This window comes from Vigna umbellata, chromosome 8 (genome assembly GCF_029865625.1).
Source record: "Vigna umbellata cultivar VRB3 chromosome 8, Vumbellata_1.0, whole genome shotgun sequence".
NCBI classification, from domain to species: Eukaryota; Viridiplantae; Streptophyta; class Magnoliopsida; order Fabales; family Fabaceae; genus Vigna; species Vigna umbellata.
Window position 1 is genome coordinate 40,040,986 of NC_142172.1, and position 23,084 is coordinate 40,064,069.

A 23,084-nucleotide genomic window follows, 5' to 3' on the forward strand; every position below is an offset into this window, starting at 1 on the left:
ATATAAATAGATTATGTGTATTATTATATGTAATGGCTTTAACGGCAAATTAGGTGTATGTTGGTAATGATAAAATGGATATGAGAACATAGATTTGTTTGGCAATAACTTAGTGGGGAGTTAGTGGAAAGATATATGGCTAAAAATTATTCATGGCCATTTAAGATTTAAAAGTTACAGTTCCTTGACTTATATATATATATATATATATATATATATATGTTGAAAGTGATTGCCATGATCGCTAAGATCAAGGAGAAACAATCATGCTTTGTTTTTCACCCAATTCGATCTGTCTTTTTATGTTACAGAAATAACGCCAAACCTAAACCTATGACATCGTGTGCTTTCTAAAAACCACTATGCCATGATCGAAAGGGACAACATGTGAACAAAATTTATTGTTTCAGAAATTTAGTAAAGGCTATAACTGGATTTATCTAAATGTAGAATATTTTAACGAAATTGCAATAAAATTATGTATGATATTATTTAACAATACATACCGTAAATATTCAATAATAATTAATTTAGAGATAAAAAATAATTGATCATTGTATTAACTAAGTTAAACATTATTTTATAAACTAAAATTTATATATATCTAAAATAATCTTTGTTATTAATAAAATTTGTGAATCAAAATTTAAATTAGTTTCTAATTATTTAAGTTTTAGTTACTTATTATAATTATATTACGAATTAGAGACTAATTTGGAATATAAAATAATAAATATTTAAATTTTTTATAATAAATGTTAAGATTAATTTAAATTCTTGTTTACAAATTAATTTTTTTTAAATAAATACTATTTTTAATATTAATAAATTTTAATTTATAAATTAGTATTTGACTTAATTTAGAGACTGATTATTTTTTATTTTTAAATGAGTTTGTATATAATGATTTTTTTTACTCATATATGAAAATACATGTAAAAAGGAAGAAGTTTATAATCACTTATATATTAAACAATTATTCTAAATGGCATATATGATATAATTTTAACTTGTCTTATTTCAAAAGTATTATTAAGATCTCTAAAAGAAATATTGTTTTCTTTTACACGAACACTAAAGACAAAATATAATTATTTAAAATTTTGAATTAGGACTAAAATAAAAAATCTCATATTTTAGAAGAGTAAAAAGAGTATTTTTTTTTTAAGGATAAAAACTAAATGATTGTTTTTAGTAGGAACCAAAATCAAAACCTCCTAATCTTATCAAGATTAAAACTATATTTAAGATTTTTTTTTAGAAAGATTACAATAAATTTTGAATATAACTTCTCACAAACTTTAAACATAACAGCGAAGATATGATAAATTATTGATCAAATGCAAATTTAGTCCATTTTTATGTTTAACACTAATAAGGTTTAAACCCGGCACACTCCTACTTTAGTGTTTCAATTTTAATGCTTATGTTTGTTTTATCAACAAAAGTTTGCTCATTAAGTTCGTTGTACTCTTACATTTTATAAGAAATAATTTTGCTGGGAGAAATAATCTAACACATCTTATTATTTGAACACTTTTTCCAACAAAAGATCAAATGTTTTATTTATCATCTGGTGACTGGTTAGATCCAATTTCCATCATTATTTACTTAATCTGTTTATTCATTTGGTGGCTTAAGTTCAGTTTATCATGATATATGTACAATCGAATATCAGATTTAATATTGATTATATACACTAACTAATTATTTAGTACTGACGAATAAATTTTAGAGATCATGAACAATTCATGACAGTAAAATAGAAACCTGAAAGACATGGAAAATGACAACAAATTTAAATATAAAGTTATTCTGTGTAACATGCATCATGCAGCTTAATTTCTTATAATTACAAAACAACAAAACATTAAGCAATTCATGTGTAAGAAAATAAACCATTTTATTTATAAAAAAGTTTTGCATCTTAAAATTCTACACTCGGAACCTCTTAACCTTCCACCATTCATTTTTCTTTTCATATATAACATAGTAATTATAGATATAGTAATGTTATACTCTATCACATAGCTAGCTATATATCTTTATATATATAGCTCCATGTTACAATAATTTACCCATGGTTGCTTTTGCTCTTAGATGCCGATGGAATCCGATTATTATCACCACCACCATTTCCTCCACCGTAGCCACCGCCACCAGAGTTCCCCGAACCATTTCCAGACCCATAACCACCGCCACGAGCACCACCACTACCCCAGCCATATCCATATCCGGAGCCAGACCCAGAACCGGATCCATATCCATATCCATATCCTCTGGCAAAACCAGTGGGAGAACGACCCGAACCTGATCCAAACCCATAGCCGGTGCCGGGTGCGGAGCCCCATCCCCAGCTGTATTCCCAGTTTGCACCACGGCCAGAACCAGTGCCCCCTGTGGGGTTTCCGGAGGACGGTGCACCGCCGCTTGACATGTCGAAAAGGAGCTTCCTTCCGCCGGTTGCTGCTGTGGTGGAAGTGACGAAGAAGAAAAGAAAGAGAAGAAAGTGCTTGAGACTGTGATTGTGCTTTAACATTTTTGTGGTGGTGGTGTTTTATATGGTGATTATGAGAAGTTTTTTTTTTTTTTGGTGGAAAAAATAGAGTTTGAGGACTCTCTTTTTCTCTGACACCTACCTTAGAACTGTTTTCAAGAAGAAGTGATGTTAGGGTAGAGAAAGAGTGAGGGAATGTGATTCTTGTGAGGTTTGACGAAGGAATGCATTGTGCATGAAAGTGCTTATATAATGGTTTGCAAGAAGATGATGATGTTGATGATCTTAAATGAGATATGACTCACAAGACTCACAACCCGTGATCTTCACTTAGTGCATTCTTCCACTTTTTCTTTTTACTTGCTTTTCATTTTTTATTCAAAGAGATAACTACTTTTTTTTTTCGTTTATCTGAATATTACAGTAATAATAATATAGAGTGTCAAAACTAATTGTGTTCGAGAATGAAAGATATGAGTGGTTGGAAAGGAGAAACATGAGGTGATTTCCACCACCGACTTTCCGGTAATTGATGATTCTAAATACAAGTTGTCACGCTACCATTAGTGTCATATATCGGAAAACCTGCAACATCTTTTTCAACCTTTTCCCTCTCTATTCTGCTTCTGGTATATGGTTTTTAGATTGTTACCAAAACCATCTTTCTCCTCTGTTTCAAATTTTTGGATAAATTGAGTTGAATTGGACCTAATGAAGTGAAGATTGTCATTCCAAATACTTATGTTTGGTCACTTGGGTAAACTTCTTTTTATAGGCTTTTCATTTTGAAAATGTTTTAGATAAGCTAAGTCATGACTAACCTCTCCTGTGACATTCTTCAAGTGAACCAGTATTTAGTGGACCTATGGGATCATTGCCAAATCTCTATCGCTTCCAACTTTATTCTAACCATTTCAAACATCACACAATCATGCTGTCAATACAATTTTTTTAAATTACTTTGTTAACTTATTTTCTCTATTAGACAAAGATGTTGTGGGACACTGTTTTTAAGATTTTCTCGATAAAAAAATTAGATGTGTGTGAGAGAGAGAGAGAGAGAGATACTTTTTTTTTTTTTATATTTGTGAACATATTAATTAATAAACCAAATATATGCTTTCCACAAGCCATCTTTTATGGATTAATTTTTGTATTATGTGAAATTTTAAGTATTTGATCTACTTTAAGGATTTAAGTTTAATATAAGAGTATTTATTAGGTTAGGTTGCTCAATGATTTTAACCTGATTCAATTCAATCATATTGAGTTGAGTTCTATTTACGATTGAGTCAAATATGAGTTAATCAAACCTAAATTAACTCGATTTTAAAGGAGTTGGTTAATAGATTTAGTATGGATGATCTAATATCAATCGGATACTTACTTTTATACTTATATGGACAAATTTAATCATTTTTTTATATCTAAATTGTCTAAATAACATTTTTTAATTTTGTGAGATTGAAAAGAGTTTGGTTAAGAAGTATTTTGATCGAAAAACAAAGACATCCTTATCAAAAAGAAAAAAGGTGATTTGAAATAGCTTTGACCCCTGAAACTTTTTTATAGCTTAAAATGAGAGTGTTGCTTTCTTCCTTTATTTGTTAAGTGAATTCTTGTGATCTTCTCAGATTGGGTTGGAGGGATGTTATCCTTTACATATAGGGCATGATGTGCTAAATATCTCTCGTTATAGACAGTTTAGATTTGTTTCTGGGTGGAGTTGTGGGGATACCCTTATAGACGTGTTCCACCCATTACTTCTGTCTCGTAAATATCTGCCTCTGCTTACGCAACCGTGTCCCTCTTTATTAGCCTAATTCATCATATATTTTCCAACATCTATGTTACATTCGACTAAATCATGTTTTAGAGGATGTAAGTCACTTCAAAATTCATTAATGTATTTTGGTTTTTAATTCAAAAGTATTGTGCGACTATATACATATATAATTTATTCAGTTGTATTAGCATGATGTATAAATATAAGATTAATTTAAAAGCTTTAATATCTGAAAAATATACTTGTTAAATAGATGAAAATGAAAAATTTCATGAGTTTCTTTATAACTTGTAACTCAAGACTAGACCCAATTCTCGTTGTTGTATGTTCGGTATACACACTGTCGTGTTTATTTTTTAATATTTTTTAATTGAGTGAGTGAGTGCCTGTTGGTCACATGGAAGCATGTGAGCGACAAAGTTGGGCTACTTTTTTTATACAGGCCCACTTTAACAAGTTGATCCATGTTTTGACTTTTAGGTCTCCTTGGGCCCATTTCCACTGCTAAGTGCAACAACTTACTTATGCCAGTTGCAAGATTCTTCAATCCACTCCCCAAGTGGACCCAGATAGAGACAATGGCCCAAACCACGTGCGCCAGTACAAGATATTTTCTAAGGGGACGTTACTTCGGAAATCGTCTTCAATTTTTTTTTTCACTACTTGCTGATTTTGACAAAATAATTAATGAAAATTCGTTATGTATTATCAATAGAAATTGTAACATAATTCATAACTACTATTTTTTAGAAATTTGGAAAAGATTCTTCACAAATTAAGAAATAAAAAATTATTTTCTAATTTTATATTAAGGTGTATTATTTCGAAGTGTATTTTTCCATTGTTATATATTCATTTTATTTGAAAGTATTTTTTATTTCTTTCTTGGAAATTAAACATACTATAGTGTTGGATGGGATACAGAAGAGCCTTGCCGGTGATAATTGGCACATTTGTGGCACTTGCCCATGTTTCACAACATATGTGGATTGTGGAGTATGGGAATGTATTGGTTGATTTTGTGGAAATGTTAAAGGTGGAATTAAAGGGAGAAAAAAAAATGATGATACTAAAATATCTCTAAAGATTAGTCTTAGATTCATGATAAAATAATATTTAATTAAAAATATCATTCATGTGTAATTTTCCGATGTCAAAAGGAAAACGGAAAATGAATTCATAGCCCATTTACGTTTGTTCTTGAACCCTAGAATAATGGAGCACTAAACTATTTGTATAATATTCCTAAATTTTTAGTTGGATGATTATCATCTTCTTACAATTGAATTAAACAAACATGTGTTAGTCGTTTTCTAGGTTTGAAACTCGAGATTCCCGAAATTTAAATCAAAAGATTCAATACAACTTTAAGGAGGTTGCTAAAAAGTTGGAGATTTTTTTAATTAGTTTGTCTTTAATGAACCTTTGTCAATGGTCCAGTCTTAATAACTCAAAATATCAAATGCTTGTTAGATGGAAAATTTACATCCATAAAATTACGTTTAGATAAGATTTTCCAAGTAAGTTTACAAAAGTTAAATAAATTAAAAGTGGTTTACTAATAAGTTATTTTATAAATATATTATATTATTTTTTTAACATGTGTATAAACTTAATTTAGTTCATGAAAAAATATTTTTTGTTTTTCAAATCGTCTCTTTCTCAATCTAAGTTAGGTGAAAGTAAAAAAATAAGTATGATAGATAATGACACAAAAGTTGATAGAGAATGATAAGATATATCTTAATTTTAGTGTGTTTATGGTGGGATGAAGGTGTTTGATGGTTCTCTTGAGATGTAATACTAACTTTGGAGAAAAATGATTAGAAGAGACCACATGAGATGTTTTGGCATTGACTTAAGAAAAGAAGATATGGTTGCACAAACATTTTGACAACATAACATTATAATTCTCAAAGTGGTTTTACAATGGAGGGGACAGTTCTATTTATAAGAGAAAGGGTCTCCAAAATATAAAAATACAAAACCCTAAAAATATTACCTTGATGCAAACCCGGAAAAAATTTCATCTTATTAAAAGAGGAGATGACATGTGGGATGTCTTCCTAATGTGTCATGTGACCACTCCTAAAATATTATGTTATCACTATTCTTGGAAAAGTTTTTCTAAAATATTATGTTATCACTATTCTTGGAAAAGTTTTTTGACTATAATTATGACACATAACCCCTTCTCCTAATGTAGGATGCCTCCTTTTTTCTTTGTCCACCAATTTAGGTTACAAACTTAATCATCAAGATTAATTAATCCAGACACAAGTTGAGTAATCAAAAATCCTATACTACTTTACTCATGATATTTATAAGTAAAACAAATCTTACACTACTTCACCTTTAATATAATACTTAAATATTCTTAATCTATTATAGGAAAAAAACTTTGTTCATCTTTTATTTATATATATATATATATATATATATGGGGTTTGCTAACGCGCGTATGCCTGTTTTTCAGTTGGTACATTTTAGCAATGTGTACCGGATTTTAGTAGACAAAAATACCCTTATATATCATGGATTCTAAGTTTTAAGGTTAAGGGTATTTTAATAATTTTCATTCTCAAAACTTAAAAAAAAAAAAAGAAACCCCCCAAACCCTTACTCACCTCTCTCATTTCTCTCAATCCTTTCTCTTTCTCACTCCAACCTTTTCTCTGTCATCCCTACTGTAGCCCCAATTGAAAAAATCAGAAACACTTGCCTTTAAACAATTTGTCTTTCTAAAGAGTTGAGTCATTGACATATTCACCTTGAGGCGAAGGTTCATTCAAGATCTCTTCAATTTCACCATCTTCACTAATTTCTCTAATTTCATCATCTGCATATGTTGAATCATCATCTCTAAAAAAACCCTCCAGGCCAGTTACCAATTCTTTCGGATGTTATTATGCTTGTGAAAATTAGACAAAATTAGATAAGACAAAAATTATAAAATAAAAACTCATTATAAAATCATTTTTTGTAAGAAATTGTTTAACAACAAGTATTTCTGATTTTTTCCAGATCAATTACCAATTCCTTTATGCTTGTAAAAATTGGATAAAATTAGATAAGACAAAAATTATAAGATCAAAACTCATTATAAAATCATTTTTTTGTAAGATTGTTTAACGCAAGTGTTTCTGATTTTTTCAATTGGGGCTACAATAGGGTGTTTCTGATTTTTTCAATTGGGGCTACAATAAGGATGACAGAGAAAAGATTGGAGTGAGAAAGATGAAAGAGAAAGGGTTTACAGGAATGAGAGATGTGAGTAAGGGTTTGGGGGTTTCTTTTTTTTTTTTTTTTAGTTTTGAGAATGAAAATTATTAAAATACCCTTAACCTTAGAACTCAGAATCCATGGTATATAAGGATATTTTTGTCTACTAAAACCCGGTACACATTGCTAAAATGTACCAATTGAAAAACAGACGTACGCGCGTTAGCAAACCCCTATATATATATATATATATAAAATTCTAACTATTTTTAAGTGTGTTTGGACCATAACCCATATATATAATTCTAACTATTTTTAAGTGTGTTTGGACCATAACCCGCCATTATTTTATCTACTAAAAGCTTATATTTGTACTTTAAAGCTTTAATATTGAAATTTTTAAATGATTAGTTAAGATATTTATTAAGATAAAATTAAAATTCATAATGGGATAATAATGCTTATGAACATTATTTATAAAAAATTAATAGTTTTAAAATATGATTAGAATAACATAAGTTCATTTATTCAGTAATTATTAATTTCTTAAAATACCATTTATAACTACAAAAAAAATTTAGGAGATTAAAGCAAAGCTGTGTTGGGCATCCAGTATCTCTATAACTTTCTACCTACATTTCCATAAAGGGCGTTTCTTCATGCACCTTCATAATTTATTCCTGCACATCTGTACATTTGAAAATTCTAACTTTACCCTCTTATAATTTTGAGTTTTGGAATATGGAAATGTCCCAGAATATAAATCCTGGATACAAAACTGTATTTTGCATTATAGATTTTGGAACACAAAAATAACATTTCAGAATATAAATTTTCTATTTCAAACTGTGTAACACTCAATACAAAATAACAAAAAAATATGTTCCATATAAAATATTTAAAATATAAAATTTATATTTGGTATTATATGATTCAAAATAATTTTTATTTTATATTTTTGAATTACATAATTTATAATATAACATGTATATTTCAAATGTATATAATATGAAATACAAAAATAAAATATGCATTCTAGGTTGTGAAATGTCTATTTAGGAAGAAAATACAATCCAGTGAGAAAATGGAGATGGAGAAAACATTGGTGGCGAAAACAATTTAAAAAGTTTTAAGATTATATAATTTAATTAAAAAATAATAATTGTACAAATTGAAAACAACAAAATGTAAAAAAATAAAAAATAAAACTATGGAAGAGCCCTTCGTATTTTCTTCCTGGACCTCCATAAGGAGTTTAAAACATTTTTTATCCTTTATCTTTCTTTTCCTCCATGCGCATCCCTCGTCACCATTCCAGGGCTTAACAAAAGATAACAAAAATCGAATACGGAACTTACAAACATTTAAGAAATTAAAGAAAAAAATATGCAATAAAAAAAAAGATAACAGAAATCGTAAACTGAGCTTACAAACATTTACGAAATTAAAGAAAAATATATGCAATTAAAAAAAAAAACCCAAAAATATTAATCGGGATTCGCATAAAACCATAAAATACGTTGATTGAGTTTATTAGATCCAAAAACATAATTATACCAGTTTCTAAAATTTTCAGTTTAAATTTCCATGCTTTTTAAACTAGTTAAATTGCTTGACACTTCAATAAACTACAAAAGTGATTTGTTTGCCTAACAATAAACCTACTTCCTTAAAAAATACATTAAACTTGCTTCATGTCAAATGTTACAAAGCAAAATTTGTTCGGCCCCATAAATGGCAAAACAATAATAATAAAAGAGGCTGCTAGCTAAACCAAATGAAAACAAAAAATATATATATATTGGAAAGTGCATCATATACACAAAAATTGGAAAAAACAATCATAATTTACCATATTTCTTAGCAATGAGAAGGTAGACCTAAAGTTCCATAAAGAAAAGCTAATACTTTGTGTTCTAGGCCCTTTTTGAAAGGAGCATTATTGACAACTGTGAGGGAAAGACATTAATATAATGAAGAATTTTTGATACTTTTTCTTATCTTACTAATAAAATCCCAGGCAACATGTGGGACGGTAGCATTGAACTTAGCAAACATGAAGTGAAGGGTCTTTTTACTTATTTGGGAAGAGCATGATGCCAGTCTCAGCAACAGCCATTTTACACAAGCCAAACTTTTAATCAAGCCTACGAGGAAGGAATCACCAAGAATAGTGCCGTGAATTGAAACAACAATCTCATCTTCTAAGCTTTTCTCTATTCGTTTTTTATACTATTTATCTATCACCTGAAGTGTTTTAGCAAGTCCACGAAGACGATCTTTTAATAACCGGTTTCATTTGTTTGTCTTCTTCAAGGGAAATCATCCCCAAGTGAGACGGGTCCTCCAGCATCATCTTTGCCACCAGATAACCTGCGATAGACCATGTTTGGTATTTTCTTGCCTGTTTCCCAATATATCTTCCAAGTTTACCGTCGTAATATTCAGGCCACCCATCCTTCAGTAAACGACTCTCTGCAAGCTCAATTGCACGTCTTGCTATCTGCGGTCTCCCCGTTTTGATGCAAGCAGCTGTTACTAACCACAGGAGCACTGCACTCGAGCCACAGACATAGCAAAGTAAATAGTCAAAAAAAAAAAAAAAAGAATACCTCAATCAAGTTTATAACAACTTATTTCTAAAAAAAAAAAAAACAATTAAGAATATGATCAATCTTTAGAAAAAAATATCTAAAAGAACATATTTCAGAAGCTATTAAGAATGATTTCTTCGGAAAAATAGTGTAGTTACATTACTTCTTATCTTCTTTTTTTATTTTAACTAAAAAAATTGCTTTTCATGAAATCCCTACAAAAATAAATCAACTTCTATGCATCATTAAATCTCTCTTTTTCAAAAGCTCAAATTAATGAGCACCAACACATTTGTAAAGTTACCATGATTCAAACAAAAGAGTGTTCCACACATCCTGCTTTTCTGTTGTTAATGACAGACATATTATCATCGTAACTGAATATGGCAACACAAAGACACAAAAGGTGCATGTATATCAGTTTGAAAATATATCTCCTAAGCTCTGATAGTATAGATTTTTGAAACCCATGGTACTTGTGGCAAAATCTTAGTCGATTCCTAAGGACACCTAGTGAGGTTACCCAATTAATTGGCATGTATGTCAGAAGTATAACCGCTACCAAACCCCATGTTAAATGCATTATGAAGTTTGAATAAATAAGAAGAAAGGAAGAACCTGGCCAAGATCCTCCGTTATGGTAACTCCATCTGGTATTTTTGGGATCACAGCCAGTAACAATTCGCCATTCGTGGCTCTCTATAGCTGGATAAGATATTTTTAAGGGCATTTCTCCAACTAACTCATCCCAACGAGCTTCAATAAGATCCATGATAGCCATTGATTGCTCTGGAGTTGCCAGAGAAGATAAAATTGCAACACAATTGCCTAAAGCAAACCATCGAAAATCCATCCTAGCTGGACTGACATTTCCAATAAAGTAGCCTCCACGAGTTGGCATAAACTCAAATACCCAATCTGGGATGGAATCAGGAATAACATTAAACTTATTTACTGCAGTATGTGAGTACTCTTCAGTCTTATACCGATAAATGTCATTTAGTTGTTGGAAGTCAAGCCAAAAGTAACTTCTCATGTGATAACTTAGTGCGTGCAATCGTTTCACAATACGCTCTACACATTCTTTCCCTTCGGCATCATCCTGTTTCAGCATTGACAAAGCAGATCTCAATGCCATAAAGAAAAGTGCCTGTATCTCTATAGGATAACCATAAATACCCTGCAAGAAAAGAGAAGGGAAGAAGAAGAAACAATGAATACAGAATGATAGTTCTTCAAAATCAACCAAATACGAATGAATCTTAACTAAAGGTAATCGAAAGTAAACTACAGAAAAAATTGAACAATTTAAATGTGATAACCGATCAGTGTAAAAACAAACTTGTCATTGTAAGAATTCAACACTACCCATCTATACCATTCTTATACAAGCAGGATAAGAGAAGCAACATTAGTTATCTTAACATAATGAGAAACAACCACAAAATATGTCTTACCATTCTTCGGTCAACCATGCAGCATCCATCAGCACAGAGCAGAGTTGGAAATGTATCAAACCCCTCTGACAAGCATAGAGTCAATATAAGTTTCATTCCCTTTTGACAAGATGATGATTCAGCCAGAGATAGATCTCCCGTGGACTTTGTGTAAGCACGAAGCAAAATGATCCACCAGAATCCAGAGTCAACTGGAGCAACTCTTCCAATTGCACTCTCACCAAAATCTGCAATAAGCGTATCTGTTTTCCTAATGGGATCATGGAGGACTTTGAAACTAGCTGGCATCACACCTTCCCCAAGCTTAAATCGATCTACCCTTTTTTCCCACCCCTGAAGATGTAGTGTCTTCAACAAGAAGTTCTTAACTATATCTGGTTCACCATTCATCAAAAAGGCCAGGGCACTGGGCACAAAATCTCGAACAAAAACCTATAAAAAGAACATTTAATTAATAAATATCCATTCTTAGATGATTATCATCAGTGTGACAATAACAATTGCTTTTAGGATTATGGGGAAAGGGTAACTATTAACACAAAACCTCAGATTCTTCTCTTAATCAATAACCATTCAAAGGAAAAAAGAATTGGTTTGCATGTTTAGACTAATAAGGCCAAAAAAAGTAACTATAAGTCTAATTGCTAAAACTAAATGACACCTCTAGGAACATTAAATTAAGGCTGTCGAGAACTAGGTGTCCACACTGTGTGAAACTACAAGATTTATCAAGTCAGTTTGGTCCATTGCTAAGCAAGATTTTTCATTAACATTCATCGAAGCATTGTCATTACCAAAATGTAGGGCTAGGGTGCATGTTAAACAAATGAATTGTCTGGCACAAACAAACATTCAACATCAACAACATTCATTTTCTGTAAATTTTAAGGAATGTCGGGACTTCAAAAATATTTTCAACTTAAAAGTTAAGTGGAAATACAATAGAGCATCTGTTTTGTATGTTGCAGTACTATTAAATTCATTCCATTCAAGCTTTTTGATAAATATAGCCCAAACATATGGTATCATGTTTCGTTATCAAAGACCAGATGTCTCACAAATTTTGCGGTAACCACAAAATTATTTGATGTTTCAAGTTCATATTGCCTCTGAAAACTTGTAAATAGTAAAAAGGGCTTTTGGTAGTTTGAAATTAAATGCGTTGCACGCAAATGTGCTGGAGTATTTCTATTTTCAAATCAAAGTAGTAAAGAAGTATGTTAATGACAACTTAATTCATAACAAATGAGTTTCCATAGCTTGAACATTTAAAAAAGATCAGTACACACCCCTAAGAAAGGAATATGACATTTCCATATTGTTTGAGGAATTCACCTGGTCATAGTTTAGAACTTCCTCTGATTGATGATCAACAGCTGCAATTGTGCCAACCGGTTGACCTCTGAAATAGACTAGAGATTTTCTCAGGGATTCCCAGGCATCAGCAACCATGGGATGGGGCTCAAATGAATTCCGCGTAGATGAAGCAGGTGTGTTAAAGCCAGATCTTCCCCCAGGCGAATAAGTGTCATAATTTTCCAAGCCAGCTCTCGCAAGACCAATGGACAGTTCACTGAGTGACCTCTCATCAAATGATCTCTGTCTCTCAATATTCAATCTTGGTTTGTCAAGCAGACGTGAGAGATCAAAGTCATCCATCTCGGATATGGAGCAGTGAGAGCTGATTTTCCTCATTCCCAAATGGCCGTCCATTTTCTCAACTTCTCTAATAACCCAACGAATGTATCAGAAACGGATACCACTACAACCAGAAAAACAAATATGTTCTAAGGTAAAGGAAAAAATCGAAACAAGCATACTCCTACAACCAAATCAGAAAAAAACCAAGTGTATATATAAAAAACACATGGCGAATGACGAAATCAGAACCACAAAGCACGTTCACAGGTCACAATCAAAATAATCATTTTGATTAAAACTATAACATAATCAACCCTCCGTAAAGATTAAAATCCAGAAATAGGAAGAGAACCAGAAAATAAATTTTAAAAAATATCTCAGTACAAATTCAGCAGCACGAAAAATCACCTTCACCTCCACCAATAGCATCATCAATTTCGAAAAGCCGAACACATTTACGAAAAGACAAGTGGCGCATTAAAGAAATATAAGTAACAGATCAAGATCCTGGGAATAAAAAACGGAGGAATCGCCATTATTAAACGATTTAAACAAGACAGTAAACCCAAAAAATAAATCAGGCACGAGAGATAAATTCAGAAGGTGCGACTTAGAAATGAGAGGAATTCGTGGTTGCACAGAAAAAAGAGACAGATCTGAGAGAAAGAAATGGATATCAACGACGTTGAGATGTGAAGCAAAGAGAAAACCTGAGGCAGAGGGAACGGCGCCGCGAAGAGATATTGCCCGGCAGAAACGACGGTTACTGACCGGCGGCTTCGCCGGAAAACGGTGATAGAAGAGAATGGTGAAGAAGAGAGAGAAAGGAAAAAATGAGACGTAGGTGGAAAGGCGGTATTTATAGAGGGGGACGAACGGTAGAAAGCGAGTCCCGGAGTAAGGGGAAGCAACGGACCGTACCGTCCTACCCCGTTTTTCTTTTCCCTTTTTAATTATTTTTTATTCCTAATAATTTGATTCCGTGATAGAGCGTTACCGGAAGCAGCCGGTGGTAGGGCGAAGGGTTTAGAAGGAGTGTCCACGTGGCTGAAACGATGCCGTTTGTCGCGTTGAGATCTCTCCCACTCCTTCCCTTCTCTTTCCTCTGTCCGTGAATTCAAAATTGGAAATGGGAAGATTGAGTTGAATCTTATAGTAGCATGTGTATTTATATTTTCTTATGGCTTATTATTTTATTATTTTGGAATTTATTAATTGGGTAGGTAGTTGGATTTGGGGATATTTTTCTCTCTCCCGAGATAGCTACATTTCAACTTCAATTTCTCTTTTCCTTCTTCTAAAATAAATACATGAGGAAACAAATTGACTTTGATATGGGCATTCGGATGTTAAGGTGTGATGGTGTGCATCATGATGCTGAAACAATATTCAAAACAAGTTTACACGAGGTTATATTAAGTTAATTAAATCAAATATATAATTGAGGCTGATTATTAATTAATAATTTTATTTAATCCTACGCGAAATTATATTTCTCTCCTTCTGTCATGTACATGAAAAGAACTAATATTTTAACATATGCATACTTATATAAGTAATTTTAAAAATATTTAAGTTAATTTATACAAATTTGAAATGAATAAACCTATTTAATACATGAATTGTATTTCAAATTTAGGTTTAAAAATTTATACTGTGATGTGGGGTTACTTTTAATTATTATTCATTTTTTTATATATACTAATAATTAAAAAAGATAAAGAGATAAGACATTTAAGAATTTTTATTAAGGAAATTTTTAAAAGCCCCATCGAAAATTAATTCGAAAAATTCAAACATCAAGAATTTTTTTTCATATGAAATAAATGTTATTGTTAAATAGTACTCCCTCTAGTTACCACTATATAACATATTTTTCAGTTTTAACGAAGTATTTATTTGTCTTTATAAGTTTATTAAATATATGATTATTTGTGTTGCAATTAAATAATGATAAAGGAATTTAAAAATCAATATGAAAGTGAAAAATTTGAAAAATATCAAATGGATTAATTATTTTTCTTAGGTTTAATAGCCAATTTAGTCCTCACTTTGGTTGAAAAATCTCAATTTAGTCCCTCGTTATAAAAGTGTTTTGAATTAGTCCTAACTTTTAAAATAGTGGGTCAGATTGGTCCTTTCTGTTAAATATAAGTTAACAAAATTAATGGATGATGATGTGACACAACTTAAAGCTAACGAGGGACCAATCTAACACATCAGCTTTAAGCTGTGTCACATCATCATCCATTAATTTCGTTAACTTATATTTAACGAAAGGGACCAATCTGACCCACTATTTTAAAAGTTAGGACTAATGTAAAACACTTTTATAACGAGGGACTAAATTGAGATTTTTCAATCAGAGTGGAGACTAAATTGGCTATTAAACCTTTTTCTTAATCTATATAATTTTTTAAGCATGTTATTAGAGCTGGATTTAAGTGAAATAAGTCAAATAATATATTTGTATATTTTTATTACACATCGGTTTATCTTAAAGGAATGATCAACATGAAATATGTAAGATTAGAGAGATAAAATAAAATATTTTCAAAAGAATAATATTTTTAACAAAACTAAAGAATATGTCTATGCGCACACAATTCTTTATTTGTCAAAATTAGTGTTATTAAAACAAGTTACTCAACTCAATCTGGTCTGTTTCATAATAGGTTGGTCACTCATTGAACCAATTCAACTAATTCACTTATTAGCAAATTGAAAAAATGTGAATCTGATCAGACCTACCACATGTTAGTGCATTAAATTGGTTGATTCACTGACTCACTTAATTACAAGTTCTTTTTTTAAATCCAAAAAATTAACAATTTTTTTCTAATTCAATTTAAATAAATTTTAGTCTAAAATGATAATAATTTCTTGACAATTCAAAGTAGAAAAAAATACAATATAATTCAAAATCATCTCAAACTACAAATACAATAAAAAAAACAAACATAAAAAACAAAACAAACAAGTATCTAACATTGATCATTTTTTATTTCACTTATCAATATTAAAGTCTTGAAGGGATAAATCCACAATATTTTACTTTCTTGAAGTATACTTTTTATCCCAACTACAATCGAATAAAAAAAAGTGTTGACTAATAATATTAAAACACAAAGTAATAATTAGGTGGGTTGATGAGTCAACCGACTCCTCACGAGCTTAACTTAGATGAATCGAGTTCTTAGTGAATCAGACTCAAAATTGACTTATATTGAAATTTCATATTTTTTTTTCATCCAATTTAACCCGAATTCGTATTGGTCGGGATTGACTCAGGCCGTTCCCACTTATTTTATCATGATCGAATTACACAAATGTATAACAAGAATTTCTTTCAAAACATAAACTATTCAAATTTTGTTGGAACTGTACTTTGCCACATGCAAATACTAGGCAGCAACATTTCATCTACTTTTTCTTACTCTGGTTTGGTATCAACTTATGTCCTTCATTCATGGGTCTCATTTTTTTCTCAATTTCTTCTTTCTTTGTTTTTCTCCTCCCGTCTTATCCCAAACTCCACACTTTTGTTCGTATTTAGTTTTTTGCGCCACAATATGTTGCTATTCTTTTGCATGGTTGTGTTATTATTGTGGTGTTACTTACATTTTTGTTCAAATATATTTTCAAATTTATATTCCTTTCTTCCCCTATTTTAACGTGTTTGAAATTTGTTTGTATGAAAATATTATTTTATTATCTGAATTGTTATTCATTATTTAGATTATTTATTGTTTGATAATGTTGTTTAGTATATTTTTTTTATAATTAGTTTATTGCATGTAGAAATTTAATTTGTTTGATGTTAGAGAGTGAGTTGGTGTAGTCTTTGCTCTAATATATTAATTAATTAGGGAGCAGAAAAAAAATGAAACAAAAAATTAAAAAGATAAGAAATTACAATTATTTAAAAAATGATAACTTATAACTAAATTACGATTATTTCAATAATTATAGTTTATAGATGACTTTTAGACTACACTTATAATTGTCTAAAAAACTTATATTTTTTTATTGTGATTTAATATACCACAATTTTATAACTGTTGAATATGCCCGAAAATAATTGTAGTTTATGAACTTTGTTACACTAGTGGATATATAATATATTCAATAAATTAAAATATTCTTTTAATTAATAAACTTATAAATGTTCAATTATTATGAGAGAGTAATGTAATAGGCCTTTAACAATTATAGTAAATGTTTGAGTGTATAAACCGAGAATATGCCATATCTCAACTGAATAAGAAGAGCAAAGCCAAATTCTCTGGTTGACATATCCAAGATGTTGGAGGCAAAAATTAGAATCTGGTTGGTGAAGATTCACATAGGAATACGATCATTACTCACTCTTAAACCTACCTTCAACAATCTTTCTCCAACATTTTCATATCTATATTAATATTTAAAGATATATATAATTTTTCGTAACTATTTTTTTTAAGATTTTATCTTCGTCCTTTCTTTTAATAATTATTTGGGTCATAAAAACTTTGAAAGTCAATTGCTATAAATATAATAATAATAATATTATTATTATTTCCGTCACTCATTTTGACGAATTACCTTTTTACATTTAATAAACAAAAACATTATAATCATGATAGTCATGTTTACGACTCTTAAAATCATCAATCCATAGGCCAATCTGGCCCATCACGGATTCGAGTCGGATTGATTTTGATATTTTTTTTGCAGGTCAGATTTTAACCCGGTTCATTTAAACTCGGTTCATCGGGTTAACCCGTAGTGGATCGGATTAACCACCAACCCACCTGCCTAATTTTATTTTATTAAAATTTAATTTTAATTTTATAAAAAAATATTTATTATTATTTTTTACTTGAAAAAATTATTTAAATTCTTTATTTTTAAAATTAATTAAACGCCCATGTTGGGAGTGAAATTTGTTTAGATTTGAATTATAGAAAGTTTGTAAAAAAATTTTTACTTAAAAAAAATTGTAATTAAGTGAGCCAGTGAGTCAACTCGTTTACCCACCAACCCGTGGCGGGTCGGGTCGGGTTCAAATTTTTCTGGCTCGCTAATAAATGAGCCGGGTTGGGTTGGCTCACTAAGTGACCAACCCGTGGTGGGACAGGCCGGGTCGGACCGGATGATCTGTTTTCACAGCTCTAAGCACTAATAATTTTTTAATATAATGTATAATAAGTTTTAATGTCTGCTTCTTATAACCTTCACTTCACTGTATATATATACTTTACTTTACACCATTTGCAATGTTCTATTTTATTCTTAATTTAAAGTCTGAAGTGATTTTTTTTTCATTTTTATTGAATGTTGGAAGTCCCACGTCGACTAAAAATAAGACAAAATTATAATATATAAGTGGGGTGCAAACCTCACCTTACAAGCTAATTTTGTAGGGTTGAGTTAGGCGTAAAGTTCATTTCTAACATGGTATCAGAACCATGATTAAAGCCTATTTTAGCAATGTTTCTTGTTTCTTGAGCATTTTTATTTCACCCGCTATCGACCGTCGATTTTGTGAAACTGAGTTAACTAAAATAAAACATTCAAAGTCATTCAAATTTAACATTTTCAAATTTATTGAAGTTATAAAATGTTCTATCGAAACACAAAAATGAAGATAAATGTGGGGACAAATTCTTAACAAATATGTATATATAGAGACATGAAAAATATTATCAATGAAATTTTGAACCATTGATTATGTAATTTGTCCATAAGCATATTGTAAGTCAAGAATGAAAATCATAAGCAAGTTATTTCAATTCAAATCATGTAAATAAGTCATAAAATAAAATGATGAAAATTTGTACTTTTATTTTTACTATGATTGAAAAGGACAATTAGATAGATGAGTTGATAAGACGTGTTTCGTATATATTGAAGGGTACTTAATTATCTAAATCATTCGCGTGATTGTATTACGTATGGTTTCTGAGTGACTAAAGTATTGTTTTATTCTTCCAGGCACATTATTATTAATATAAAAAATGTAATTGCTAGTGCATATCGCGAATCTTTTGATTATGTAAACAAGATCTTTTTATTTTTTTACCACGTTTTCCATCTGCTGCTAATCTATTGTTTCATAAAAGACAATTATTTTTTATTTTGTGCGTATATTTAATCTTTGTGAGACACAAGTTTCTTGTTAATGTATTAATTTAATATTGTTATGTGTAAGATGGATTTATGTGTAATATTTACTACTTTGGTTATGTCTAATTCAACAGAGTAGAGAGTCTTTAAATTAATCTTAAAACTTTGGGATGATTTAACTCCAAATTTATTTACATGAATATGACCATACACAATAAAAAATAATGTTTACTACTTTTTTTTTTCAAGTGATTATAAATGATGATTATTGATCTTTAAATTTGTCAAAATACTGAAAAAACGAGAAAAAGGTTAAGATGAAACTATCCTAAATATATCTTGCTGAAACTTATTAAACAAGTATTTATTTTATATGTTATATATAAAATTTATTATTACAGTTAGGTGAATTATTTTACCTAATAAAGTTTCAGAGTTAATTTATTAAAAATATCTTTAAATTATTTTATTCTTTTGTTTTCATCAATTTTTTATTTAATTTATTAATTATACAATCAATAAGACAAAAATGTTTTATTAAGACAATATTTTTTCCATTTATTAATTATACTAATTTCATAATTTCTTTTAAAGTATTATTAGTTATAAAACAAATAATCTAATTATAAATTACTTTTCCATTTTAAAATGATATGAAAATAAAATAAAAAAGACACACAAATATATATATATATATATATATATATATATATATATATATTAAGATTTTTTATGAAGAAAAACACAAACATATACTTGGAAAATTTCTTTTCAAATAATTTTAAATTTAAAATTAATCGCAAAATTAATTACGAGTTTAAAATTTAGATTAGGAAGTAGCTGGTGTTTTTATATTTTTTTTTCTCAAAAATAATTGTTATAATATTTTTACATTAAATTTCATTGTGTGAAAATTTATTGTGAATACTTTTTTACAAATTTTTTTGAAAATACTCATGTCCCCACACACACAAGTACACACTCACACGCATGTCTTTGTCTAAAACTAATAAAAATACACTATATTTGTCAAGAATGATTTTCTTATTCAAGGAAATTTTTAATTTTTATTTATAAACTAATATTCTTTTTTAAATTTTCGTCTGAATGTATGTAAAAAAACTTGTTTAAACCTACTTATAATATAAGGATGACTATTCCTTTATTTCTCTATTTTTGTTTATTTTTTATTTACCTTTTCATTATTATGGGTTAATTGACGTATGATGTCTTCTTGATATATTTAACCGTTACAAAAGACTTGAATTACAAAAACTTGATCCACTTGAATTTCTGTTTTATTTTTTAAATATTAGTATCATTATCATGAGAATTATTAATTATCATTATTGCTCCTTTTATATATATAATGCGTTAATTGAAGTGAGACACCTAATTAACTTAATATATCAAATTGAGACATTTGAATAATAACAAATTGTGGGTCTTAATTTCTTTTCTTGACGACAATACTATTTATTATCATAACTAATAAGAATTATTTTATTAAAATTAATCATAGAGAAAAGATTAACCGAAGAATCACGACGTATTAATTCAATAAATTAATTAGAGACAAAACTGTCTCTACTTGATGATCTTAATTTCTTTTTTAAGTCAAATTAGTATTGTTTTCTTAAAATAGAACAAAATTAAGTTAGGTATGATACTTTATTATGCAACATTTTAATGAGTCAAGCATAAGTCATAAAAGTTGACATCATTCTAGTATATTTCTGAATTCGAGTTTTTCTGCTTTAGCATAAACAACAATAAAAATAAAAATTAAATAAAATTATTCCATACGCAAACAACAGGCAAAAAGCTGTTTCTTAGTGATTGTTTCCATGTAGCACTTTCCGAGTAATGAATCCATAATTTACTTTATATATAAATATTTTAACACTAAATGATTTGAATGGTCTTCGTCTTATTACCAACTTTTTTTTTCTATTATTATTTATGTGATAATTATTATTTGAAGCCGCTAATCAATTTTGGATAACAAATTATAAAGGATATTAATACTTTAACAATATTTTTTTACAGCATTTTAACATCATTTAAATATCATTCTGTGATTAATTTATATTAGTATTTATAATTATTATTATTATTTGTAAAACAATTTTAAATCAGTCACAAAATAACATATAAATAATATTAAAATATCAAAATAATGTTGTCAAAATATGTGGTACCACAACATTATTGACTTGAAAATGAAGCAGCCACATGTGTGTTAACTTTGACTAATTAAAAAAATTGCATGGAGAGAGATTCGTGGACCAGTATGCCTCGAACTTTTACATTTATCTATTGCTGCTGCCGATCAATCAATGGAATAGTGTTGCAGAAGATGTCTCTGAAATCTCTGATATATAAAACTTTTGGTCCTAAAAAACCTCAAAATGTATGCTTCCAAAACACTAAATAGAAAACAGCTAATAAACGTTTGGTGGCTTCTTGTTAAGCTAAGGTGTCAGCAATTTTTCTATTACAAATTGCTGCCGATGAATTAATTAATGAAAAAGTTATGCAGAAATTGTCTGTAAAACTTTACATATAAGTTTAGTGCCATGAAACACTCGAAAGGTATCATCCATTCCCAAGAAAAAAAGTAGGTAGAAAACATTTGTGGCTTTGCAATAAGTTAAGGGTGGCACCTAATATTCACATCAAACAAGCAATATGTCGATAGAATGTGTTTAACCAAGTACATATATTCATTGAACATCAATAAATAGATGTATTTGAGATACTTTTATCTCCTTTTTTGGCTTCTTTGTTAGCATCAATCGTATCGCGATTGGAATAAAAAAGAATAGGACAGAAAATGCAAATAAGTGTTTGGGTTTACCTGAATTAAATCCAAAAGATAATATTAAAAAAAACATTAATATCAAAGTTTTAAATCGAATACAGTGTCATAATTTTTTATAGGAGTAATTTATATTATAAATGTATAAATCTTTTTGGTTAAAGTCATCGTTTATCATAGTATCACGCAATAACACGAAATCTTAAAACAAATAAAATGCTTTAAATTTAAGGGTCTCTTAAAATTCATAAGTAAAATGAAAAAAATTATATTTAGAAATTTAAATATTAGTATAAGTCTTACGTTATGTAGAGCATAAAGATATAACTCATAAATTTATTACCTTAAAGTTAATAGTACAAAAATATCGTCATTGTTTTTTTTAATCAAATTGATATTGAATTTTTTTAATATTCGACGTTAAATAATTGTAATCCTTTTTTACAACTCTATGAGACCTAAAAAGCAAACAATTTTCATTTTTTGGTATTTTATAAAGCATGAACTATGGACGTGTAGTATAGTATCAACAACAAATAATAAATAACATCAATCAAACAACAAGAACAACAACAAACAAGTTCAACCAAATAACAACAACAAACAAGTTTAACAAAAAACAATAACAAATAAGTTCAACAAAAAAGTTCTTTAAAACGAAAATGAAAACGAAAACTAACCTTCAAAAGGTGGGTTCGTCGAAATAAAGTGTTTCCACCCGTGAGAGAGAAAGCAGAATGCGTTTATGAAGGATAAGAACACGAAAATAATCGGTCAAAACAAACAAAAATTATACATAAAGTAGTTAATTAACATGCATTTGTATCAAATGAAAGAAAGATTACATATGATGGTCGTCAAACTTCGTTCGAAAAAAGTTTGAGAAGAGAAGAGGGTCTCGCGCGTTAAGATAAGAGAATAAATTTTGAATCTCCCACTCAAATATTATATGTAGTTT

At 29.2% G+C, this 23,084-nt stretch overlaps 2 protein-coding genes across 6 annotated transcripts; both read right to left on the reverse strand.

The window, feature by feature from the left end:
- Positions 1–1,884: 1,884 nt before the first annotated feature.
- Positions 1,885–2,736, reverse strand: LOC124843641 (uncharacterized). Its single transcript, XM_047320443.2, has one exon. It carries the CDS (start codon positions 2,537–2,539, stop codon positions 2,075–2,077), a length of 465 nt encoding a protein of 154 aa, XP_047176399.1. The 5' UTR covers positions 2,540–2,736; the 3' UTR covers positions 1,885–2,074.
- A 6,538-nt stretch (positions 2,737–9,274) lies between these two features.
- On the reverse strand, positions 9,275–14,332 carry LOC124843639 (putative alkaline/neutral invertase D). 5 transcript variants are annotated; one of them, XM_047320439.2, is made up of 6 exons: positions 13,908–14,122; positions 13,606–13,704; positions 12,892–13,318; positions 11,557–11,988; positions 10,718–11,279; positions 9,275–10,058 (listed from the first exon to the last, which is right to left on the reverse strand). In XM_047320439.2, exons 3-6 carry the CDS (start codon positions 13,267–13,269, stop codon positions 9,763–9,765), a joined length of 1,668 nt encoding a protein of 555 aa, XP_047176395.1. In that variant the 5' UTR covers positions 13,270–13,318; positions 13,606–13,704; positions 13,908–14,122; the 3' UTR covers positions 9,275–9,762. The 5 variants fall into 5 exon arrangements, with proteins under 5 accessions (XP_047176395.1, XP_047176394.1, XP_047176396.1 ...); XM_047320438.2 differs by lacking the exons at positions 13,606–13,704; positions 13,908–14,122 and adding an exon at positions 14,195–14,332; XM_047320440.2 differs by lacking the exons at positions 13,606–13,704; positions 13,908–14,122 and adding an exon at positions 14,195–14,323 and having other exon boundaries at positions 12,892–13,282.
- Positions 14,333–23,084: the final 8,752 nt, after the last annotated feature.